Consider the following 27,315-nt stretch of genomic DNA (forward strand, 5'->3'; position numbering starts at 1 on the left):
CCTGCTCTCAATGTTCAAAATACACCAGAGACCATTATTTTGCCACAGATGATCAATAGCTTCTAAAAAATTGCTGTGGTTTAAGTTATTACAAGCACATACTGTATTCCTACTGTCGGGAGGGCCGCAATTTGGGCAGCATGCGAGCCAAATATAGACCAGTGTGTTGTGTTGTGGCCATAGATTTATAATAATATGCCATTTAGCAGACACTTTTATCCAAAGCGACTTACAGTTATGCGTGCATACATTTTTTGTGTATGGGTGGTCCCGGGGATCGAACCCACTACCTTGGCATTACAAGCACCGTGCTCTACCAACTGAGCTACAGAGGACCCATAGAAGGGTTTTGGAACCTCTTTACCTGGCAATTTGACTGTTAAACTAATGGGTACACTAGCAATGGCTGTCAGTCCTGACTTGAATGGGAACTGCCATTATTATAAATTTATATATTTATATGGTTATCAGTTTGCCTTTTGCAAATGTCTTAATCTGGTCCTGGGCCTGTGATTTGAACCCGAAAACATGGTGAGGGAGGCGCCGACTTCTCAAATCGAACACTAGCCTAATCTGCGCAGCTCGGTTGTGTTGTCAACAAGGCAGCATGGTGCATCATCCAGAAACATAAATCTCTTATGTTTGAATTTTCAAACTAGTTTTCATTGGGGAGGCAGATAACGCGTTTTTATCAAAAGCAATCACTTTTGCATATGAAAACACAGAATCCTACTCATTACTCCACGTGATTAATTAGGTCTATATCACTCATGTTTCAGGCCCACATCCCTTTTGTTTCTAACCGACTTTGCCATAGGTTTTGAACTGGACACCTGGCTCACGAACGAATGCAATCTATTTTTACCCGGTGCAAGACATGCCTACCCGGGCCACATTAATCGAATCCCCTTAATGGCAGCACTAACGCAAGCAGAGCGCGCATCCGCAGATTGACAGAATTGATTCAAGGGGAAGAGTGTACAAGATAGAGAAAGCTATGCGTCTTGCTACAATATGTCATTTTTGGAATATGGTAACGTTTAAATGTTGAGTTTGGGGATTTTTTCTTCCAAGGCGTGACCGTTTTTGGTGGTGGTCTAGCAGATCGCAGCCCGTGGCTGAGACGAGTGTTCCGCTTGATCAAGCGTTGAAGAAAACAGCAGCGATTTACAACTTGCTTATATGGTGAGTAGACGCCAGCCTCTCGATTGCTCATTGCTAACTGGGCTAGTTCAGGATTTTGTCAAACTCCCCCCCGTTTGGGTTTTGCCATAACTTTACACAGCTAATTCAAATAACCAATTTATCATCAAGTTTTAATTTTTTGAATCGGCTGTTTAGTTCTAATGCAAAAAACAAAACGTATACCCGGGGGCCCCAGGACCGAGTTTGGGAAAATTTGGTCTAGTAGGCCTATCCTACTGTTATGATGATAGTATTTTGTTGTTCACGGTAGGCTATATACAATCTCTACTGCATATGTGCATGTTCGGTTAATTTAAAGCCGTATGGCTCAATTTCAAACCAATCTCTCAAAATGTAATTAGCCTATTAATTATTGGTCAATTGAATTATTCCAAAGTCTAAATAGAAACCCTGTAGGCCTATATGTAAAATGTGTGCCGAAAAGTAAATAGGCGAAGCAAGCCGCACATAAATTACTGAAATAAATCTAAACACACTAGCCTGGGTTAATTACAATATTTAAAATATTTGAAGTCACTTTGTATATATTTTTAAAAGTCACGTTTTGTATTCATAATTGTAGCCTACACCAAATGAAAGAAAATAACAGATATGGCGGCCTCATAAGAAGAGTTGACACTGCCAAAGTACATAATGAGTAATCACCTATTACACTGATGTCTTTATTTATATCCATTGATAAATGATAACCCTCTGAATCATTTTTGCATGCAGTACCTTCAACTCATCAGATGGAGACTGAAACACATGACTGTCCTCATATAAAATTAAAAATGTAATGTTTGTTGAATTATTAAGGTATCAACAATCTGTCTAAATGATAATTTGCCTGTGTACGTATTAAGGAAAAAAGATATGCCATCTCAAACATACAAAAATATCAATACAATATGAATGTGTACATTTAAATCACCAAATTCCCACTGTGATTGACATAATTACTTTTCTACTGAAAGGTCTTAACCACTTTTGAACAGATGTTATTATCTGCCACCCTCTTTAGTGTAATTGTCCCTTGGGCCCTTTGCCAGACAGTTAAACAGAAATGAAGACAAAGTCATTGTTGTCATTACTGCTGGTGTTCATTGTGTACCCATTCTGTCTCCTGTGGGGATTCTAGATTGAGGAGACAGAGTGTAGCATGCAATGGCTCACACTGTCAGTTGATTAATACAGAAAATAAACACATCCAAATTTAAGTTTTCTGCTTATGGTCGGGAGTTATATTTACCATTGGTTCACACTACAGGTAATTGTGTGTAGTATGGATTAGGGCTCCTACAAAACAAAAAAACTTGCTGTGATTCAATGGGCAATACTCTGCGCAGTACTCCTTGCTTTTCCTTCTGAAACATTGTCTGCCCCATAATTAGCTAGGTTTCCAACCAATTGGCGACAGATTTTCATGCAAATATTCAAAAATCCGCAAAAACAAAATATGTGAATTTTCCCACCGGTGGTGTGTTTCTACCAAACGGACTTGTTGGGGATAAAAGTCTGTTCGTGATGTAGTGCAACGTCAGGGTTTTGGGTTCGATTCCCACAGGGGACCAGTATGGAAAAAGTACAAAAATGTATATACTCACACTGTTAAGTCGCTCTGGATAAGAGTGTCTGCTAAATTACAAAAAAACATATTTTTTAATGGATAGGCATTTACAGTAGTAAAACATATGCCCTCTTGAGTTTCTACTTTAAATGCTGTTTGTAGAAAACAACAAGAAGACAACAACAAGAAGTGTCTTAGTACACCACACTTAAATATGTAGCTATTTAGACCATTGTTATTGTGGTGTTGGTGCCCCATTCTCCTTTCTTCAGCTATTCCTTCCCCACACCCCTCCCATATCCTCTCTCCCCCTCGATTTCTTCTCTGTTTTCCCAGATAATCTTTCAGTGAAAACAAACTCATACAAATCTGTTTGTCGTTAAGATTAACATCTCCCACTCTGCTGCAGTTTTTTTTAAACTGAAATGTTTTGGTTGGCATACAGCAATAGTGAAGCTTGAAGAAAAATTAGAGGATTGTTGTTTGAGAAGAACGCCTATATTTTCCATAGAGAGGGGAAAACAACTGGAATCGGGCCAGGATGTAGGAGGGATTGATTTCACAGACAAGTGCTGGACACAACCCAGCCCAGAGTTGTTTGCTGCAGATCTTGAATGTCATGTTCAGCAGTGGACTGTTGACTTTGTCATGTTTCATAACGCGACCGAACGGTCAAACTCAAAACCCCCCAGGAAAACCAGGAATTGACTTTTTATTTTGGTGAATGTAGAAGACATCAAGGGAACTTTTGGCATACTAACTATATCCATACTATGACCAATAAGCATACTACATACTCAATTTACATCACAAATAGTAAGGTTAGTGCGGTTAGTATGAGTATTCGAACACAGCTATAGTTTGTGGCCTCCCGAGTGAGGTAGTGGTCAAAGGCACTGCATCGCAGTGCTGAGGCGTCACTACAGACTGGGGTTCAAAGGGCGGCGCACAATTGGGCCAGCGTCGTCCGGTTTAGGGAAGGGTTTTCTTGGCTCATCGTGCTCTAGCGACTCCTTGTGGCTGGCCGGGCTGCAAGCTGACTTCAGTCGTCAGTTGAACAGTGTTTCCTCCTACACATTGGTGGGGCTGGCTTCCGGCTTAGGCGAGCAGGTGTTAAGAAGCAGCGTGGCTTGGCGGGTCATGTTTCGGACGACGCATGACTCGACCTTAGCCTTGCTCTCTCGAGCCCATTGGGGAGTGGGGAGTTGCAGCGATGAGACAAGATCGTAACTACCAATTTGGATATCACAAAATAAAAAATAAAGACCTAGTTTGTATAATTTTGTATTCATTATTGTGTCATTTATATAACTTCTTCGGTAAGATATACTCCTCTGTTTATGTTCAAATTTACTATCAGGCGGAATGCACCGGGAAAATGTAAACTTATTTTCTTTTTCGGATCTCCCTTGGAGTGTCCAGTTACTGTATACACTGAGTATTCCAAACATTAGGAACACCTTTTGCCTTCAGAACAGCCTCAATTCGTTGGGGCATGGACTCTATAAGGTGTCGAAAGCGTTCCACAGGGATGCTGGCCCATGTTGACTCCAATGCTTCCCACAGTTCTGTCAAGTTGGATGGATGTCATTTAGGTGGTGGACCATTCTTGATACACACGGGAAACAGTTGAGTGTGGAAAAACCCAGCAGTGTTGCAGTTCTTGACACAAACCGGTGCGCCTGGCATCTACTGCCATACCCTGTTCAAATGCACTTAAATATTTTGTCTTGCCCATTCACCCTCTGAATGGCACACATACACAATCCATGTCTCAATTGTCTCAAGGCTTAACCATTTTTTAACCTGTTTCCTCCCCTTCATCTACACGGATTGAAGTGGATTTAACAAGTGACAGCAATAAGTGATCATAGCTTCACCTGGTCACTCTATGTAATTGAAAGAGCAGGTGTTCTTAATGTTTTTTATACTCAGTGTATAGTGGGAGAGCAGTCTGTTTCATGGAAGCTCAGAGTTCAAGTTTCAAGAATGTAACATAATATTCAGACGGGACAATGGGCTCAAATGCAGCGAATGATATGTTGAGACCTAGTAGAATAGATAAGCTACTATGAAAACATATACAAAACATAGGCAATGGTGGGGATCACAGTACCAGACTCTGGACTTATACTGTATGTTTCGGTGTACAGTTAAGTTTATGGGTTGTAAGCACACCCTACTTAATGACAGCGGGCCAGCTTTAGAGTGATGGTTCAGTGGGGTTAACGCTGTCAAATTACTCTAACTCTTCTCTCATGTTTTTCTAGGGATGAACAGCATGGCAACCTCTCACATTCTCTTCATCTGCCTTCTCCTCATCCTTGCAGTTGTATCGCAGGAGCCGCCCACTTCTGAACAAGGTACCTTTGATTAATGATGAACCAGACCAAACCAGAGGGGCTTTCCTTTCACTGGACAATCAATACAGACCAATCAGATTCCTAGAAGTCAAGTACTTCCTATGCATGTAGAATTCGTAGTTAGGACAGTCTTGTATGTACACTATGTAGTATTATATACATAGGGGGAGGGGAGAACCGGGATGAAAGTAACACTTTTAGTTTTTTCCCTAATTACGCAGAGATCGATAGAGCTAGAGACACCATATTTTATGACAAACAACTTAGTATATGTGTCCTCTACCATTAGCAACTGTAATTTCATCTCTAGGGTAAATGAGCTGAAATTAAATAGACCAAGACCAGAACTACTGCAATGTTACTTTTGTACCTGCCGGCAGGGTGAGAGTAACACAGCCTTGGGATGGAAGTAACAGCTTGTGAGAAGTGCACACTATCTGTCTTATCTCCATGTTTCTGGTTTGTAATGCTCATTACTTTCAACAAATGTGCTATCAGCCATAATTTCATGTGTCAATTTAAATATAGCTTATGTGAGAAGCTGATCCATCAAGTCAATTTTTAAGGCATATTTGTGAAAACTCTATAATATGTTTTATGATAATGCAATGGCACTGTGTTTAGTGTATTTTACAGACTAATACAATCTGTTAGAACATGTTCTCAAAATAAGCATGCACGCATGGGCACATAGTGTTGCACGGGGCACGCTGCACATCGAGTACTTTCCAGGAACTGGATTCCCAGGAATTCTGGAGGGGGCAGTGTGGGAGCAGTGAGTGGTGCACTGTGGGGAACTGTTTAGATATTCAGAGGCCCCCTCTCAACAGACAGTGTTGAATGAACAAAGTTTGAGTGCAGGAAGTTTTATTCCTAGGTGGGTCAGGCCTTTATGATGAAGTCACACTTTCATCATAAGTCACACTTTCATAAGTGTTTCTTCATATATACACGTTATATATTAGAACTCTTTAGCGCTGACTGATTGAATAGAGGCTTTCCCTCTACCGGGAGTCTGTTTTGTCTCAGATTTGTATAGGCTTTGACAGTGTTGCTTTGACAAAGTTCCTCTGTTTCCAGTAAGTGTTACTTCACTCTGTCAGAATGGGTGAAAGAATTTGAGATCCCAGAGAAAAATATACTTGACCATTTTTTTTCTGAGAATCAGCAGTACTCCTGCCAAAGAGATTATTGTCTGAGGGAAATGGATGGGCAGAGAACAAACAGTGCAAGAGGTGGGGACACAGACAGAAATAAACCTCCCAGTGCTTTAAAGCTGTTCAATTGAAGGGGAATATATTGGTTGCAGCTACTGCTTTAAAGTGTCCACATTTAAGTGTCCACATAAGTACAATATGTAACAGCTGTCCTTCACTTTACTCAAGCTTTCCTCTACCATAAGTGGAGAAAATGGCACATTGCACATGTAATTCGCTTTGATTTCTGGAACAGAACAGAACAGGTAAATGCTCGCTGTACATTTATTTTAGATGCATATTTATTTTTGGACACTATCTCATGAATTACTCTCTCACGTTAGAACTGAAAAGTCAAAACATTCATCATGACTTTAATCAAAGGGAAAGAGAGGGTTGTGTTTGTACAGCTGCTCGGTAATAATAGGGACGGAGGGAAGAAATGCGGAGGGTGACGAAGTGCGCTCTCCTGACAGCCAAGGCAGCTGATTGATGAAGCTTGAACACGTGACTCTCTCTAAATAACCACTGGCCTCCATGCTCTTCGGGAGGCCATTTATTAAATACTCCACGTTGCGCAAACATCACTCCAAATGAGGAGAAACAACATCAAGAGGTTGTTAAGGCAATAGCACCATCTCTTTCATTTGTATAATTGTGTATGTGTATATGGGATATGTCAGTGACGTACATAGGAGAGAGATAATAGTGAATTTGCCTCTATAAAGCATCCAGTTCTAGCACTCCTTGCATGTGTACTCTACACGGAATTCCATTAAAAGGTACATGTGCATTTAGAAGCCCCTTGATTAAAATAGCCATTTCCTCCCTCCGTCCCTCCAATTATGCAGCAGCCAATCAAACACAACGCTCTCTTTCCTTTGATTAGTCATGATGAATGTTTTGACTTTTCAGTCCTAATGTGAGAGATGAGTAATTTACGAGATAAAGGAGGACGTTTTGTATCATTATACAAAACTCTGCACTTCAGGGATGTCAGGGTAAACAGGTTGTAATGGAAAAGAGTTCACCTCCAGCGACTGGAAATACTAGAATAACTGGAACTGAAAGTTATATTTTAGTTAGAGCTTCAACGTCCTGTTGGAGCCAGTGATATCTGCTGCGCATGTTTGCTTTTGTGAAAACTAGTGACCTGAACTTGGTCGACACTAAGCAAACAGCACTCACTCACGTACACATTCAAGAACATTCACAAGTACTCACATATATATTTACACGTGCACATTTACATTCAGAAAATATTGGGTAAGTCAAAATGGGGACTGGATATAGTAGTAGATGTAGAGTCTCAATTTCTGCACATCACACACACACCACTTATCCTGAATCCTAATCAGTCACAGGAAATGTACCTAGGATGAAACCCTTGAGCGTAGCCAAGTGTTGGATTGATTTTTTCTCTTAATTCGGAGTAAGTTCCTGGTAGGAAAGGATCTGGTAAACAGGTTATTTTTAACCTTTGCGCCCCTCCCCTACCTTGTTGAGCTGCTAACCAAGCCAGTGGTATGCATCACTCCTCAGAAGAGCCATACACCTTTTGAAGCTGCCTTCTCCCTAGGCGACAGGGCCCTTCAATCTGCTGTTGTGGTGTCCCTCTCATCAGTGTTGATGTGGTAGACTGACAGCTCTTCTCAGTGTCATTATGGGATATGGTACTTAAGTGCCTCCTCAGGGCTGTGAACAGACAGGACTGTTTACCTAAAGCTCCCCTCTCTCCGAGGACAACATTAGTATAATAATTGCACAGAGACCAGGACAGCACTTACCTGTCAGAAACAAGATAGAATGATCATTTACCATTCCTACAGCTTATTTCTCGGTTCCTTTATTATCTCTAGGAGCAGAAGGTAACAAGATAGACAATATTACAGCGTTTCATGTGTAGTAGTAATTGACTTCTAAGAAAATCGTTCCAACTGAGCAATTTAATTGTCAGCTGTCATTTCCTTCAGAAACAGAAGATCTCTGAACAGTAATGTCCATTACTGTGAGTGGAGGTTTCACACCTTGTACTATGTAAGTGTAGTTCTGAGGACCGGTAACGGAGAGGATTTCCCTGAAAGTCCTGTGGGCAGTAAAGTCTGGCTGACAGATTTAGAGGTCTGCGGATACTTCCAGAAAATGCAGCTGTCCGCCCTGCGGCTATGCCACTCGGAGGAGTTATGTTAAGCTCTGTTTGTCTTACACATGAAGAGCAACTCAGCCCTGTAAATTATCTCTATATACAGCAACGGGCATAGGTCAATTAGACTGGGTGTGTATAATTTTAGGATAATTAAAAATAGGCGCAAAGTTAATGTTTAAGTTAGAGGTTTGACTGCTGCAAGCCTTATAGACTGTCTGTGCTCACCTCGCTCTCTTTCTCACGCTCTTCCTCTCAGCCCTGCCCCAGATCCGCCCCCAGATCACTGGCTGTGTCTCCCATGACATGAACACGTTCCGCTGCAGATGGAATGTCGGAACATTCCAGAACCTCACAGAACCCAGAGACCTGCGGATGTTCTACTACATCAATAACAAGAAGTGAGAGAAAAAAGGTTCCCTAAGTAAGGGAGAGAAACATTCTGATGGCTGAAATGAAATAAAGAAGATATTTGTCCACTGATGAGAGCCAAATAAATGTTTCTTGTGAAATCATTTGTAGTTATAAACTGTATGTGAGTCTCCCCCTCTTACCTACATGTCAGGTGCATGATGTCAGTCTTTCCTGCAATTAGCACAGTATTAAAACCCCCATGTTGTCTCCCCATGCCTGCAGCATATCTCCCAAAGAGTGGAGTGAGTGTCCTAACTACATGGCTGACAGGATAGACGAGTGCTTCTTCAATGAAAGCTACACGAAGGTCTGGATGACCTACAGTGTCCAACTCCGCTCTGGAGATCAGGACAATCTCTATGACGAGGTCATCTTCACCGTGGAAGACATCGGTGAGCCTGGCCTCTGACCTCCTAAACCACAGTCACTCCTCCATTCATAGTTACCTATACAGTGCCTTCGGAAACTATTCACACCCCTTGACCTTTTCCACATTTTGTTGCGTTACAGCCTGAATTTAAAATGGATTAAATGTTGATTTTTTTTCCACTGGCTTACACGCAATAATACCCCATAATGTCAAAGTGGAATTATGTTTTTCAACATTTCAAAAAATTGATGAAAATTGAAAGCTGAAATGTCTTGAGTCAATAAGTATTTAGACACCTTTTATTATGGCAAGCCTAAATAAGTTCAGGAGTAAACATGTGCTTAACAAGTCACATAAGTTAAATGGACTCACACTGTGTTCAATAATAGTGGTTAACATGATTTTTGAATGACTACCTCATCTCTGTACCCCACACATACATTTATCTGTAAGGTCCCTCAGCCGAGCAGTGAATTTCAAGCACAGATTCAAGCACAAAAACCAGGGAGGTTTTCCAATACCTCGCAAATACTGGCACCTATTGGTAGGTGGGTCAAAATAAAAATAAAAAGCAGCCATTGAGTATCCCTTTGAGCATGGTGAAGTTATGAATTACACTTTGGATGGTGTATCAATACACCCAGTCACTACAAAGATACAGGCGTCCTTCCTAACTCAGTTGCCGGAGAGGAAGGAAACCGCTCAATGATTCTACCATGAGGCCAATGGTGACTTTAAAACAGTTAGAGTTTAATGGCTGTGATAGGAGAAAACTGAGGATGGATCAACAACATTGTAGTTACTCCACAATGCTAACATAATTGACAGAGTGAAAAGAAGGAAGCCTGTACATAAAAATATTTCAAAACATTCAGCCTGTTTGCAACAAGGCACAAAGTAATACTGCTAAAATGTGGCAATGCAATTAACTTTTTGTCCTGAATACAAAGTGTTATGTTTGGGGCAAATCCAATACAACACATTACTGAGTACCACTCTCCATATTTTAAAGTATAGTGGGGCTGCATCATGTTATGGGTAAGCTTGTAATAGTTAAGGACTGGGGAATTTTTCAGGATAAAAAATTAATGGAATGGAGCTAAGCACAGGCAGAATCCTAGATGAAAACCTGGTTCAGTCTGCTCTCCACCAGACACTGGGAGATTAATTCACCATTTAGGAGGACAATAACCTAAAACACAAGGACCAAATCTACACTGGAGTTGCTTACCAAGAAGACAGTGAATGTTCCTGAGTGGCAGAGTTACAGTTTTGATTTAAATCTACTTGAAAATCTATGGCAAGACCTACAAATGGTTGTCTAGCAATGATCAACAACCAATTTGGCAGAGCTTGAAGAATTTTGAAAATAATAATGGGCTAATGTTACACAATCCAGGTGTGGAATGTTCTTAGAGACCTACCCAGAAAGGCTCACATCTGTTATTGCTGCCAAAGGTGGTGCTACAAATTATTGACTTAGGGGTGTGAATACTTACAGTTGAAGTCGGGAAGTTTACATATACTTAGAGTCATTAAAACTCATTTTTCAACCACTCCACACATTTATTGTTAACAAACTATAGTTTTGGCAAGTCAGTTAGGACATCTACTTTGTGCATGACACAAGTAATTTTTCCAACAATTGTTCACAGACCGATTATTTCACTTATAATTCACTGTATCACAATTCCAATGGGTCAGAAGTTTACAAACACTAAGTTGACTGTGCCTTTTAAACAACTTGGAAAATTGATGTCATGGCTTTAGAAGCTTCTGATAGGCTAATTGACATCATTTGAGTCAATTGGAGGTGTACCTGTGGATGTATTTCAAGGCCTACCTTCAAACTCAGTGCCTCTTTGCTTGACATCATGGGAAAATCAAAAGAAATCAGCCAAGACCTAAAAAAAAAAAATGGTAGACCTCCACAAGTCTGGTTCATCATTGGGAGCAATTTCCAAACGCCTGAAGGTACCACGTTCATCTGTACAAACAATAGTACGTAAGTATAAACACCATGGGACCACGCAGCCGTCATACCGCTCAGGAAGGAGACGAGTTCTGTCTCCTAGAGATGAACGTGCTTTGGTGCGTAAAGTGCAAATCAATCCCAGAACAAAAGCAAAGAACCTTGTGAAGATGCTGGTGGAAACAGGTACAAAAGTATTTATATCCACAGTAAAACGAGTCCTATATCGACATAACCTGAAAGGCCGATCAGCAAGGAAGAAGCCACTAATCCAAAACCACCATAAAGAATCCAGACTACGGTTTGCAACTGCACATGGTGACAAAGATCGTACTCTTTGGAGAAATTTCCTCTGGTCTGATGAAACAAAAATAGAACTGTTTGGCCATAATGACAATTGTTACGTTTGGAGGAAAATTGGGGAGCTTGCAAGCCAAAGAACACCATTCCAACCGCAAAGCACGGGGGTGGCAGCATCATGCTGTGGGGGTGCTTTGCTGCAGGAGGGACTGGTGCACTTCACAAAATAGATGGCATCATGAGGAAGGAAAATTATGTGGATATATTGAAGCAACACCTCAAGACATCAGTCAGGAAGTTAAAGCTTGGTCGCAAATGGGTCTTCCAAATGGACAATGACCCCAAGCATACTTCCAAAGTTGTGGCAAAATGGCTTAAGGACAACAAAGTCAAGGTACTGGAGTGGCCATCACAAAGCCCTGACCTCAATCCTATAGAAAATGTGTGGGCAGAACTGAAAAAGCGTGTGCAAGCAAGGAGGCCTACAAACCTGACTCATTACACCAGCTCTGTCAGGAGGAATGGGCCAAAATTCACCCAACTTATTGTGGGAAGCTTGTGGAAGGCTACCCAAAATGTTTGACCCAAGTTAAACAATTTAAAGGCAATGCTACCAAATACTAATTGAGTGTATGTAAACTTCTGACCCACTGGGAATGTGATGAAAGAAATAAAAGCTGAAATAAATAATTCTCTCTATTATTATTCTGACATTTCACATTCTTAAAATACATTTACATTTACATTTAAGTCATTTAGCAGACGCTCTTATCCAGAGCGACTTACAAATTGGTGCATTCACCCTATAGCCAGTGGGTTAACCACTTTACAATTTTTTTTTTTTTTTTTTGGGGGGGGGGCTAGAAGGATTACTTCATCCTATCCCAGGTATTCCTTAAAGAGGTGGGGTTTAAAATGTCTCCGGAAGGTGGTGAGTGACTCCGCTGTCCTGGCGTCGTGAGGAAGCTTGTTCCACCATTGGGGTGCCAGAGCAGCGAACAGTTTTGACTGGGCTGAGCGGGAACTATGTTTCCGCAGAGGAAGGGGAGCCAGCAGGCCAGAGGTGGATGAACGCAATGCCCTCGTTTGGGTGTAGGGACTGATCAGAGCCTGAAGGTACGGAGGTGCCGTTCCCCTCACTGCTCCATAGGCAAGCACCATGGTCTTGTAACGGATGCGAGCTTCAACTGGAAGCCAGTGGAGTGTGCGGAGGAGGGGGGTGACGTGAGAGAACTTGGGAAGGTTGAACACCAGACGGGCTGCGGCATTCTGGATGAGTTGTAGGGGTTTAATGGCACAGGCAGGGAGCCCAGCCAACAGCGAGTTGCAGTAATCCAGACGGGAGATGACAAGTGCCTGGATTAGGACCTGTGCCGCTTCCTGTGTAAGGCAGGGTCGTACTCTCCGAATGTTGTAGAGCATGAACCTGCAGGATCGGGTCTCCGCCTTGATGTTAGCGGAGAACGACAGGGTGTTGTCCAGGGTCACGCCAAGGCTCTTCGCACTCTGGGAGGAGGACACAACGGAGTTGTCAACCGTGATGGCGAGATCATGGAACGGGCAGTCCTTCCCCGGGAGGAAGAGCAGCTCCGTCTTGCCAGGGTTCAGCTTGAGGTGGTGATCCGTCATCCATACTGATATGTCGGCCAGACATGCAGAGATGCGATTCGCCACCTGGTTATCAGAAGGGGGAAAGGAGAAGATTAGTTGTGTATCGTCAGCGTAGCAATGATAGGAGAGGCCATGTGAGGATATGACAGAGCCAAGTGACTTGGTGTATAGGGAGAAAAGGAGAGGGCCTAGAACTGAGCCCTGGGGGACACCAGTGGTGAGAGCACGTGGTGCGGAGACAGCTTTTCGCCACGCCACTTGGTAATGGCGACCGGTCAGGTAGGACGCAATCCAGGAGTGAGCCGCGCCGGAGATGCCCAGCTCGGAGAGGGTGGAGAGGAGGATCTGATGGTTCACAGTATCAAAGGCAGCAGACAGGTCTAGAAGGACAAGAGCAGAGGAGAGAGAGTTAGCTTTAGCAGTGCGGAGAGCCTCCGTGACACAGAGAAGAGCAGTCTCAGTTGAATGACCAGTCCTGAAACCTGACTGGTTTGGATCAAGAAGGTCATTCTGAGAGAGATAGCAAGAGAGTTGGCTAAAGACGGCACGCTCAATAGTTTTGGAAAGAAAAGAAAGAAGGGATACTGGACTGTAGTTGTTGACATCAGTGGGATCGAGTGTTGGTTTTTTGAGAAGGGGTGCAACTCTCGCTCTCTTGAAGACGGAAGGGACATGGCCAGCGGTCAAGGATGAGTTGATCAGCGAGGTGAGGTAGGGGAGAAGGTCACCGGAGATGGTCTGGAGAAGAGAGGAGGGGAGGGGATGGGGTCAAGCGGGCAGGTTGTTGGGCGGCCTGCAGTCACTAGTCGCAAGATTTTATCTGGAGAGAGAGGGGAGAAAGAAGTCAAAGCATAGGGTAGGGCAGTGTGAGCAGGACCAGCAGTGTCATTAGACTTAACAAACGAGGATCGGATGTCGTCAACCTTCTTTTCAAAGTGCTTGACGAAGTCATCCACAGAGAGGGAGGAGGGGGGGGGGATTCAGCAGTGAGGAGAATGTGGCAAAAGAGCTTCCTAGGGTTAGAGGCAGATGCTTGGAATTTAGAGTGGTAGAAAGTGGCCTTAGCAGCAGAAACAGATGAAGAAAATGTAGAGAGGAGGGAGTGAAAAGATGCCAGGTCGGCAGGGAGTTTAGTTTTCTTCCATTTCCGCTCCGCTGCCCGGAGCTCTGTTCTGTGAGCTCGCAATGAGTCATCAAGCCACGGATTAGAGAGAGACAAAATAAAGTGGTGATCCTAACTGACCTATAACAGGGAATTTTTACTAGGATTAAATGTCAGGAATTGTGAAAAACTGAGTTTAAATGTATTTGTCTAAGGTGTATGTAAACTTCCGACTTCAACTGTACGTAAATTAGATATTTCTGTATTTTATTTTCAATACATTTGCAAAAAAATCTAAAAACATGTTTTCACTTCGTCATTATGGGGTATTGTGTGTAGATGGGTGAGATAAAATATATATTTAATCCATTTTGAATTCAGACAGAAACACAACAAAATGTGGAATAAGTCCAGGGGTATGAATACTTTGAAGTCACTGTAGCTTCCCTACTGTCAGCTGACTGTCCCCTGTCTGCCTCCACACATCTCCCATATTACATTTACATTTTAGTCATTTAGCAGACGCTCTTATCCAGAGCGACTTACAGTTAGTGAGTGCATACATTTTCATATTATAAACCTTTATCACTTTATATATATATATATATATATATATATATATATATATATATATATATATATATATATATATATATATATATAAATTCAATTCAGTATTTCAATCTCCAGTGATCACCAACCGGTCCATCGTGATCGACTGGTTGATCTCCAAGGCATTCCTAGTTGATCACCAAACATTTCTGTAAAAAACCAACGGTAAAGCCTTGCATTCCAATTTTTTTAATTCATTTTGGGCTGTTGGCTGTAGGTGCACTTGATTCAGCAGCCCTAGCGCCGGGAAGGCAAAGTCTTCCCTTGTTTAACCACTTCATATGTCTGAAGGTAGAACTCCGCCTACCCGGCAGGCCCAGAGAGCAAATCATATGTACCTTCTGAGATTTCAAAACGTTTAAAACTATGATTAGAGAGAGACAACGAATACAGCAAAGAGCTGCTGTTTTCACGAGTAAGTTAATGTTTAAGTTGTTATTCAGCACTGTCAACAACACTATGTAAAAAACAAATTACAAGCCAAAAATGCTTTTTTTTACTTCCACTGACGATACAACCAGCACTGCAGCTGCAATGAATGAGTATAGCAAGGTGTTCCGATAAGCTTGCGTTGTTATTATTAGCGGCTTCTCTTTTTTAATATCGAGGAATATTTAATTTTCTCTGGTCATAGGAGTAACAACATTAATTGGTGCATGAGGCAGAAATAATGCAGTGCAACTTGAATTCAGCCATCAGCTGGAAGACTGTGTCCCCTTTTCTCAGTGGAGGGAGGGACGGTGAGTCGGGTGAGAGGCAGACTCACCGCTGCTACCTCTCCCTCCCTCCCCTCAGACTGACCATCAGATGCAGGCCATCAGTCCACTAAAACAACAGAAAAGCAAATGTATTATGCTCACTCAGCTGTGCCTCAAAAGTAATACAACAAATTATCTATTACCAGTGTGATCATATACCCTTTTATATAATTTCAAATGTCTGAGAACAACAAGATTGGCAGGGCAATTCAAGCATAGCCAATATGCAGTGATAATGCCTACTGCACAAACCTCATTGCTAGAGAACTATTTTTAATTGGTTAAGGTTGCATAGGCTTAATAAAATGTTTAAGTCATGTTTTAAAAAATCTGCGCAGTAGATCTTGGCTTGCATTTTGACTCAAAGTGATCTTGACTCAGAAAAGGTTGGTGACTACTGATCTACGCTAATTGAAGTATATTTAACAAGTGACATCAATGAGGGATCATGGCTTTCATCTGGATTCCCCTTGATTCCTATGTCATGGAAAGTTTTCTATACTCAGTGTGTGTTTGTGTGTGTGTGTATACAAACGTATGTGGACACCCCTTCAAATTAGTGGATTTGGCTATTTCAGACACACCCGTTACTGACAGGTGTATACATTCGATCACACAGCCTTGCAATCTCCATAGACAAACATTGGCAGTAGAATGGCCTTACTGAAGAGCTCAGTGACTTTCAACGTGGCACCGTCATAGGATGCCACCTTTCCAACAAGTCAGTTCGTCAAATTTCTGCCCTGCTAGAGCTGCCCCGGTCAACTGTAAGTGCTGTGCTGTTATTGTGAAGTGGAAACATCTAGGAGCAACAATGGCTCAGCCGCGATGTGGTAGGCCACACAAGCTCATAGAACGGGACCGGCGAATGCTGAATTGCGTAGCGCGTAAAAATTGTCTGTCCTCGGTTACAACACTCGCTACCTAGTTCCAACCTGCCTCTGGAAGCAACGTCAGCACAAGAACTGTTCGTCGGGAGCTTAGTGAAATGGGTTTCCGTGGCCGAGCAGCCTCATAGAAGCCTAAGATCACCATGCGTAATCCCAAGCGTCGGCTGAAGTGGTGTAAAGCTCGCCGCCATTGGACTCTGGAGCAGTGGAAACACATTCTCTGGAGTGATGAATCACGCTTCACCATCTGGCAGTCCAACAGACGAATCTGGGTTTGGCGGATGCCAGGGGAACGCTACCTGCCCGAATGCATAGTGTCAACTGTAAAGTTTGGTGGAGGAGGAATAATGGTCTGGGGCTGTTTTTCATGGTTCAGGCCAGGCCCCTTAGTTCCAGTGAAGGGAAATATTAACGCTACAGCATACAATGACATTCTAGATGATTCTGTGCTTCCAAATTTGTTTCAACAGTTTGGGGTAGGCCCTTTCCTGTTTCAGCATGACAATGCCCCAACATCAGTGCCGACCTCACTAATGCCCTTGTGGCTGAATGGAAGCAAGTCACCGCAGCAATGTTCCAACATCTAGTGGAACGCCTTCCCAGAAGAGTGGAGGCTGTTATAGCAGCAAACGGAGACCAAATTCATATTAATGCCCATGATTTTGGAATGAGATGTTCGACGAGCAGGTGTCCACATACTTTTGGTCATGTACTGTGTGTGTGTGTGTGTGTGTGTGCCCCTTCGGAAAGTATTCAGACCCCTTGACTTTTTCCACATTTTGTAACGTTACAGCCTTATTCTAAAATTTATTAAATAAATAAAAATCCTCATTAATCTACACTCAATACCCCATAATGACAAAGCAAAAACAGTTTTTTTGAAATTTTTGCATAATAAATAGAAATACCTTATTTACATAAGTATTCAAACCCTTTGCTATGAGACTCGAAATTGAGCTCAGGTGCATCCTGTTTCCGTTGATCATCCTTGATGTTTCTACAACTTGATTGGAGTCAACCTGTGGTAAATTCAATTGATTGGACATGATTTAGAAAGGCACATACCTGTCTATATAAGGTCCCACAGTTGACAGTGCATGTCAGAGTAAAAACCAAGCCATGAGGATGAAGGAATTGTCCGTAGAGCTCAGAGACAAGATTGTGTCAAGGCACAGATCTGGGGAAGGGTACCAAAACATTTATGTAGCATTGAAGGTCCCTAAGAACACAGTGGCCTACATAATTCGTAAATGGAAGAAGTTTGGAACCAACAAGGCTCTTCCAAGAGCTGGCCGCCCGGCCAAACTGAACAATCGGGGGAGAAGGGCCTTGGTCAGGGAGGTGACCAAGAACACAATGATCACTCTGACAGAGCTCTAGAGTTTCTCTGTGGAGATGGGAGAAACTAGCAGAAGGACAACCATCTCTGCAGCACTCCACCAATCAGGCCTTTATGGTAAAGTGGCCAGACGGAAGCCACTCCTCAGTAAAAGGCACATGACAGCCCGCTTGGAGTTTGCCAAAAGGCACCTGAAGACTCTTAGACCATGGGGAAACAAGATTCTCTGGTCTGATGAAACCAAGATTGAACTCTTTGGCCAGAATGCCAAGCGTCACGTCTGGAGGAAACCTGGCACCATCATGCTGCCATCACCATGAGAGGATCTGCAGAGAAGAATGGGAGAAACTTCCCAAATACAGGTGTGCCAAGCTTGTAGCGACATACCCAAGAAGACTTGATGCTGTAATCGCTGCCAAAGATGCTTCAACATAGTACTGAGTAAAGGGTCTGAATACTTATGTAAATGTCATATTTCCGTTTTTTATTTGTAATACATTTGCTCAAAACAAATTTACTTTTTGCTTTGTCCTTATGGGGTATTGTGTATAGATTGATGAGGGGAAAAAATATTTAATCAATTTTAGAATAAGGCTGTAACGTAACAATATGTGGAAAAAGTAAAGGGTTCTGATTACTTTCCGAGGGCACTGTACATACAGTATATAGCCTATTGTATAGCCTAGTTGTGTAGATGTATTGAATTTTGTATGTGCCATTCAGCATTTCACGAGGTAAACCTAATTTAGTTTTAAATGTGTTCCAGTGGAACCAGACCCTCCAATAGCTCTGAACTGGACCCTGCTGAATGTGGGTCTAACCGGGAGCCACTTTGACATCATGGTGAGCTGGGAGCCGCCACACTCTGCAGACGTGTCCATGGGCTGGATGACGCTACAGTACGAGGTGCAGTACCGTGAGGTCAACTCAACAAGGTGGAGGATGGTGAGTCTACACCCTACAACAGGGGAAAACTCCCAGCCCTGGACCTTATGCATAGGGCTGGGTCTGGAGTTTTTCCTGACTCCGTGATTAGACCAGGAATAACCACTGGACCCACCTATAATGACTAATAGAGTCATTGAATTGAATGCTGGTCACCTCATATTCTGTTTATATACTGTTGTTTACTCACTGTGTATGTATATCCTGTATTCTCCACATACAGTGGGGAGAACAAGTATTTGATACACTGCCGATTTTGCAGGTTTTCCTACTTACAAAGCATGTAGAGGTCTGTCATTTTTATCATAGGTACACTTCAACTGTGAGAGACGGAATCTAAAATAAAAATCCAGAAAATCACATTGTATGATTTTTAAGTAATTAATTTGCATTTTATTGCATGACATAAGTATTTGATCACCTACCAACCAGTAAGAATTCCGGCTCTCACAGACCTGTTAGTTTTTCTTTAAGAAGCCCTCCTGTTCTCCACTCATTACCTGTATTAACTGCACCTGTTTGAACTCGTTACCTGTATAAAAGACACCTGTCCACACACTCAATCAAACAGACTCCAACCTCTCCACAATGGCCAAGACCAGAGAGCTGTGTAAGGACATCAGGTTTAAAATTGTAGACCTGCACAAGGCTGGGATGGGCTACAGGACAATAGGCAAGCAGCTTGGTGAGAAGGCAACAACTGTTGGCGCAATTATTAGAAAATGGAAGAAGTTCAAGATGACTGTCAATCACCCTCGGTCTGGGGCTCCATGCAAGATCTCACCTCGTGGGGCATCAATGATCATGAGGAAGGTGAGGGATCAGCCCAGAACTACACGGCAGGACCTGGTCAATGACCTGAAGAGAGCTGGGACCACAGTCTCAAAGAACACCGTTAGTAACACACTACGCCGTCATGGATTAAAATCCTGCAGCGCAAGCAAGGTCCCCCTGCTCAAGCCAGCGCATGTCCAGGCCCGTCTGAAGTTTGCCAATGACCATCTGGATGATCCAGAGGAGGAATGGGAGAAGGTCATGTGGTCTGATGAGACAAAAATAGAGCTTTTTGGTCTAAACTCCACTCGCCGTGTTTGGAGGAAGAAGAAGGATGAGTACAACCCCAAGAACACCATCCCAACCGTGAAGCATGGAGGTGGAAACATCATTCTTTGGGGATGCTTTTCTGCAAAGGGGACAGGACGACTGCACCGTATTGAGGGGAGGATGGATGGGGCCATGTATCGCGAGATCTTGGCCAACAACCTCCTTCCCTCAGTAAGAGCATTGAAGATGGGTCGTGGCTGGGTCTTCCAGCATGACAACGACCCGAAACACACAGCCAGGGCAACTAAGGAGTGGCTCCGTAAGAAGCATCTCAAGGTCCTGGAGTGGCCTAGCCAGTCTCCAGACCTGAACCCAATAGAAAATCTTTGGAAGGAGCTGAAAGTCCGTATTGCCCAGCGACACCCCTGAAACCTGAAGGATCTGGAGAAGGTCTGTATGGAGGAGTGGGCCAAAATCCCTGCTGCAGTGTGTGCAAACCTGGTCTAGACCTACAGGAAACGTATGATCTCTGTAATTGCGAACAAAGGTTTCTGTACCAAATATTAAGTTCTGCTTTTTTTATGTATCAAATACTTATGTCATGCAATAAAATGCAAATGAATTACTTAAAAATCATACAATGTGATTTTCTGGATTTTTGTTTTAGATTCCGTCTCTCACAGTTGAAGTGTACCTATGATAAAAATTACAGACCTCTACATGCTTTGTAAGTAGGAAAACCTGCAAAATCAGCAGTGTATCAAATACTTGTTGTCCCCACTGTAGCTCATCCTAATATACCTACTACTGTACATACCTTTTTATTTTCCAAATTATATACTGTCTATACACACCACATATTTATATTCTCACTCTGATATATCTACTTGGATTGTTAATCCTTGAATTCTTGTTGAAATGTTTTTATTATTGTGTATTTGTATTGGATTAGATTAGAGAGTTTAATAATCACATGTACAGTGTTGCAGATGTATAGGGTACAGTGAAATTATTGAGCTCTGAGTGCCAACAATGCAGGACAAAGTGTAATAAAACAATACAAATATAATAAAAAATAAATAATATAAATAGGAATATACAGTTGAAGTTGGAAGTTTACATACACTTAGGTTGGAGTCATTAAAACTAGTTTTTCAACCACTGCACACATTTCTTGTTAACAAACCTATAGTTTTGGCAAGTCGGTTAGGACATCTACTTTGTGCATGACAGAAGTAATTTCTCCAACAATTGTTTACAATTGACTTATAATTCACTGTATCACAATTCCAGTGGGTCAGAAGTTTACATACACTAAGTTGACTGTGCCTTTAAACAGCTTGGAAAATCTCCTAGAGATTAACGTAATTTGGTGCGAAAAGTGCAAATCAATCCCAGAACAACAGCAAAGGACCTTGTGAAGATGCTGGAGGAAACAGGTACAAAAGTATCTATATCCACAGTAAAACGAGTCCTATATCGACATAACCTGAAAGGCCGCTCAGCAAGGAAGAAGCCACTGCTCCAAAACCGCCATATAAAAGCCAGACTACGGTTTGCAACTGCACATGGGGACAAAGATCGTACTTTTTGGAGAAATGTCCTCTGGTCTGATGAAACAAAAATATAACTGTTTGGCCATAATGACCATCGTTATGTTTGGAGGAAAAAGGGAGTAGCTTGCAAGCCGAAGAACACCATCCCAACCGTGAAGCACGGGGGTGGCAGCATCATGCTGTGGGGGTGCTTTGCTGCACTTCACAAAATAGATGGCATCATGAGGAAGGAAAATTATGTGGATATATTGAAGCAAAATCTCAAGACATCAGTCAGGAAGTTAAAGCTTGGTTGCAAATGGGTCTTCCAAATGGACAATGACCCCAAGCATACTTCCAAAGTTGTGGCAAAATGGCTTAAGGACAACAAAGTCTAGGTATTAGTGGCCATCACAAATCCCTGACCTCAATCCTATAGAAAATATTTGGGCAGAACTGAAAAAGCGTGTGCGAGTAAGGAGGCCTACAAACCTGACTCAGTTACATCAGCTCTGTCAGGAGGAATGGGCCAAAATTCACCCAACTTATTGTGGGAAGCTTGTGGAAGGCTACCCGAAACGTTTGACCCAAGTTAAACAATTTAAAGGCAATGCTACCAAATACTAATTGAGTGTATGTAAACTTCTGACCCACTGGGAATGTGATGAAAGAAATAAATGCTGAAATACAGTGGGGAAAAAAAGTATTTAGTCAGCCACCAATTGTGCAAGGTCTCCCACTTAAAAAGATGAGAGAGGCCTGTAATTTTGATCATAGGTACACGTCAACTATGACAGACAAATTGAGAAAAGAAAATCCAGAAAATCACATTGTAGGATTTTTATGAATTTATTTGCAAATTATGGTGGAAAATAAGTATTTGGTCACCTACAAACAAGCAAGATTTCTGGCTCTCACAGACCTGTAACTTCTTCTTTAAGAGGCTCCTCTGTCCTCCACTCGTTACCTGTATTAATGGCACCTGTTTGAACTTGTTATCAGTATAAAAGACACCTGTCCACAACCTCAAACAGTCACACTCCAAACTCCACTATGGCCAAGACCAAAGAGCTGTCAAAGGACACCAGAAACAAAATTGTAGACCTGCACCAGGCTGGGAAGACTGAATCTGCAATAGGGAAGCAGCTTGGTTTGAAGAAATCAACTGTGGGAGCAATTATTATGAAATGGAAGACATACAAGACCACTGATAATCTCCCTCGATCTGGGGCTCCACGCAAGATCTCACCCCGTGGGGTCAAAATGATCACAAGAACTGTGAGCAAAAATCCCACTACCACACGGGGGGACCTAGTGAATGACCTGCAGAGAGCTGGGACCAAAGTAACAAAGCCTACCATCAGTAACACATTACGCCGCCAGGGACTCAAATCCTGCAGTGGCAGACGTGTCCCCCTGCTTAAGCCAGTACATGTCCAGGCCCGTCTGAAGATTGCTAGAGTGCATTTGGATGATCCAGAAGAGGATTGGGAGAATGTCATATGGTCAGATGAAACCAAAATAGAACTTTTTGGTAAAAACTCAACTTGTCGTGTTTGGAGGACAAAGAATGCTGAGTTGCATCCAAACAACACCATACCTACTGTGAAGCATGGGGGTGGAAACATCATGCTTTGGGGCTGTTTTTCTGCAAAGGGACCAGGACGACTGATCCCTGTAAAGGAAATAATGAATGGGGCCATGTATCGTGAGATTTTGAGTGAAAACCTCCTTCCATCAGCAAGGGCATTGAAGATGAAACGTGGCTGGGTCTTTCAGCATGACAATGATTCCAAACACACCGCCCGGGCAACGATTTCAAGGTCCTGGAGTGGCCTAGCCAGTCTCCAGATCTCAACCCCATAGAAAATCTTTGGAGGGAGTTGAAAGTCCATGTTGCCCAGCGACAGCCCCAAAACATCACTGCTCTAGAGGAGATCTGCATGGAGGAATGGGCCAAAATACCAGCAACAGTGTGTGAAAACCTTGTGAAGACTTACAGAAAACGTTTGACCTGTGTCATTGCCAACAAAGGGTATATGACAAAGTATTGAGTAACTTTTGTTATTGACCAAATACTTATTTTCCACCATAATTTGCTAATAAATTCATTAAAAATCCTACAATGTGATTTTCTGGATTTTTTTTTCTCATTTTGTCTGTCATAGTTGACGTGTACCTATGATGAAAATTACAGGCCTCTCTCATCTTTTTAAGTGGGAGAACTTGCACAATTGGTGGCTGACTAAATACTTTTTTTCCCCACTGTAAATCATTCTCTCTACTATTATTCTGACATTTCACATTCTTAAAATAAAGTGGTGATCCTAACTGACCTAAGACAGGGAATTTTTACTAGGATTAAATGTCAGGAATTGTGAAAAACTGAGTTTAAATGTATTTAGCTAAGGTGTATGTAAACTTCCGACTTCAACTGTACATATTAACATTTGTGGCAATGAAAAATGTCCATTGGGGTGGGGGCACGGGAAATGTCGATAGGGGGAGTAGCAGGAGAGGAGGGGGGAGCAGTTAGCTGACTAGTGGTGGCTATTCAGTATGATACATTTGCGAGACATTCTACTGCACTGGATATAGTAATACAAGCATTTCACTGCACCTGCCATAACACCTGCAAATCTGTGTATGCGACCAATGAACTTTGATTTGATAACCCTTCCATGAGGCCTCTGTTTGAATCTTTCGGTCAAACTGTTGCAGATCCCACTATTGTGTCATTTCAGAATCTTTACATAGGCAATAAAGATGAAGGGCTCTATTCAATCCGTATCGAGGAAGTTCAGCGTTACAGAGTGCTTTAAATTCCCGTGTTAGCGGAGACTGCATTCACGGTAAACGGTGCATATTGTCAGCTCAATCGTAAATTACCTTTACATTTCTATCACGCAATCTGTAACGCTTCAGTGATACAGATTGAATAGTGCCCTAAATGTAGTGTTCAGTGCTCATATAAACCTTCATCTGGACAGACCTGCTGAGACTGCAGTCCAGGTAATTTTGACATGACCAAGTTTTACTGCATTATTTTAAGTACCTTGTAATCAAAAGTCTTATGCCTCCTTCTCCCACGTTGTAATTTAGAACAAACAGCCTCTTTCCAACTCTGCCCTCTAATTCTCCCTCTTACACATCATCTCCCTCCATGCAAGGGAACATGAGTCTAATTTTGGGGGTAATCTACCAAAGTGACATACCAAGGCTGCTTTCATTGATTCAGGTCCTTATATGGATTAAACCTGCAGGTGTAAATTGTCTTGTCCTGTTGTGTTGGTGATATTCGTAAGTTGTGTCTCACCTGTTGTGTGGGTGATATTCACCAACTAACTGGTGTGAAACCTCTGTTTTGACTGCACCCCCAGGTGGACCTTGAGAAGGGGATGCAGCGATCGCTATACGGGCTGCGCACCAACACAGATCATGAGGTCAGGGTGAGGTGCAAGACGCTGGCATCCAGTAACTTTGGGGAATTCAGCGACTCCATAGTCATACACATCCCCACTAAAGGTACTGACATGTATAGTTTTTATATACTGTCATATAAAATGTAACATGTTATAACATGGATGATGTCTCTGTTTTGAATCATATTAATTGCCTTCTATATATTTGTGCTCAGAGTCCAGATTTCCAGTTACTGTCCTGCTCGTCTTTGCTGCCTTGGGTTTAGCAGTCATCCTAATGCTGGTCATCTATTCCCAGCAACAGAAGTAAGAGACTTACTTTTACCTTTTACTCTGTCTTAAAATAATATGTTCAACCTCTTCAGCTAAATATAAAGTCTCATGCAACATGTTTGCCTGTTAATAACTATTCCTCTTTCTTTCTTCAAGGTTGATGATGATTCTCCTGCCTCCAATTCCTGGTCCCAAAATCAAAGGAATTGACCCAGAGCTCTTCAAGGTATTAACTTGACACAATTTAAAAAAGCGGGGAGACAATATGAAGTACCAGAAAGGTTGTAATAAATGTATGTTGCCCCTTTAAACTAACTCTGAGGTATTATCTGTCGTTGACCATAGAAAGGTAAGTTGGCTGAGCTGACCTCCATCCTGGGCGGCCACCCTGACCTGAGGCCAGAGCTGTACTGTGAAGACCCCTGGGTGGAGTTCATCGAGCTGGACATGGAGGAGCCCAACGACAGGCTGACTGAGCTGGACACCCAGTGCTTGATGGACTGCTCGCCCTCCTCAGACTGTCCCCCTCTCACCATTGGCTTCGGAGATGACGACTCGGGCCGGGCCAGCTGCTGTGACCCTGATCTGCCTGAACCAGAGTCCTTCCCCTTCCACCACCCCCTCTCCAACACCAGCACCAGCCTGGAGTCCTTTGGCCTGGCCAGCACTGAGGCCAGCTCCCCAGTCCAGACCCCCACCACTGGGAAGACTCTCTGGGCTGTCCCTGGCAGGGAGGACGTCTACACCCAGGTGAGCGAGGTGAGACCCACTGGCGAAGTGCTGCTGATGCCTGAGGAGCAGAGCAAGGTGAAGAAGGATGCAGAGGAGATGGCTGAGAAGGGAAAGGAGAAAGAGAAGCAGAGGAAGGAGTTTCAGCTGCTGGTGGTGAATGGGGGAGGTTACACCTCAGAGTTAGACGCTGGGAAGATGAGTGCCAGACTCCCCACTGGGAGAGGCAGCCAGCCTGCTCCAACAGAGGACAGTAGTCTTGCGCAGGGACAGCCCTTCCGGGAGTACCAGAGCCCGTACTTTGAGGCTGAAATGCCCCCCATTCCACCTGCCTCTCCTGTTTCCCCACTGCCCCCTGTCTCTGCCTACACAATGGTGGAGGGAGTGGACAGGCAGAACAGCCTCCTTCTGAAGCCCAGCCCCCCACCTGCACCACAGCCAGTCCTAACCAAGCTGCCCCTGCCCACACCTACACCAGAGGGGTACCTGACCCCTGACCTACTGGGCAACATTACACCATAACTCAGAGGTGTAGAGACTATGCTATTGCACACAGATCAGAGGTGGCATGGGAATTCAGTGCCTGAGTGACTAGAAATCAAAGAATAGAGTGCCAAATGTCATACCTCCAAAAATGAGGGTGGTTCCCCTGCCTGCCCCACCTCTTCTCATTCCTTCTCCCAACATGACAGCTACAGACATTTTGAGATTTGGTAAGAAGGATGGGGAGGTCAGGAGAGGGGTCTGTTCTTCAAGGTCTGAACTGATGTGCCACACCTGTCTGCCAACACCTTAACTGAGCAAACAAAGGAAATAGAAGGTCAAGAAGGGATTATGGTCTCTCACAGGAGCTGGCCGTATGAAACTCTTAACATATTACTAATATTTTTGAAGAACATTACCTACAAGTGACTTTAAATGCCAGCACAAGGGACAGATACTTAACTTACAGTGGTGTTGTTGATAATGTTGTTCACAATAATCCCAATAATTGTTTCTTACAACTGAAAAGTATTTACAGATCTGAATAGTGTCAAAAGGGAAGCGTTTGGTGACCACCATCTGTGTTCTGCTGATTGACTGTGGCTTCTCAACCAGTCTAGAAGAGTAGGTAGTTGTGCTTACTGAATGTTTGCTGCTGTTTTTGCAGATATACACAAATGTGTTTTATCAAAAACTATATATTTTTTCTGCTTACTATGATGTACCGCTTACAAAAAGGGGACTATCAAATGAGTGTCAGATTATCCTTCTGGGGAACTGTAAATGGTAATGGTTCTTTATTGTACAGCTAAAATGTTATAAATAAACATATTTCACATTTAAACTGTACTGATTCCATTAATTTGATTTAGTACTGATGCTTTGAGTTGTAGCCATTGGACTAGGCTCCATTTGATTTCACAGCTTCAACAAATACGCACACCGATCGATTGGTGGACGTCTTCTGAGTGCAGCACCTGCAACACTGACCACATGGCACGCGCAGAAAATAGTTCCCACCATCGCTTAAAACTGATGTACAATATAAACTTGCTAGGT

General features: G+C 42.8%; 1 protein-coding gene across 1 annotated transcript; it reads left to right on the forward strand.

The window, feature by feature from the left end:
* The first annotated feature begins 894 nt into the window (after nt 1-894).
* On the forward strand, nt 895-27,100 carry LOC121541637 (growth hormone receptor-like). The gene is made up of 9 exons (XM_041850797.2): nt 895-1,185; nt 5,026-5,118; nt 8,717-8,858; nt 9,094-9,263; nt 18,592-18,770; nt 24,730-24,874; nt 24,987-25,077; nt 25,201-25,270; nt 25,390-27,100. Exons 2-9 carry the CDS (start codon nt 5,028-5,030, stop codon nt 26,293-26,295), a joined length of 1,794 nt encoding a protein of 597 aa, XP_041706731.2. The 5' UTR covers nt 895-1,185; nt 5,026-5,027; the 3' UTR covers nt 26,296-27,100.
* The last annotated feature ends 215 nt before the right edge of the window (nt 27,101-27,315 follow it).

Source organism: Coregonus clupeaformis, chromosome 27, assembly GCF_020615455.1.
Source record: "Coregonus clupeaformis isolate EN_2021a chromosome 27, ASM2061545v1, whole genome shotgun sequence".
Taxonomy (NCBI): Eukaryota; Metazoa; Chordata; class Actinopteri; order Salmoniformes; family Salmonidae; genus Coregonus; species Coregonus clupeaformis.

Excerpts from the sequence above, each read along its gene's own strand:
- LOC121541637 (XM_041850797.2), top strand. The coding sequence starts at position 5,028 with ATGAACAGCATGGCAACCTCTCACATTCTCTTCATCTGCCTTCTCCTC. Across the intron at positions 5,119-8,716 it reads GCCGCCCACTTCTGAACAAG|CCCTGCCCCAGATCCGCCCC; the intron begins GTACCTTTGATT and ends TCTTCCTCTCAG. Across the intron at positions 9,264-18,591 it reads CTTCACCGTGGAAGACATCG|TGGAACCAGACCCTCCAATA; the intron begins GTGAGCCTGGCC and ends AATGTGTTCCAG.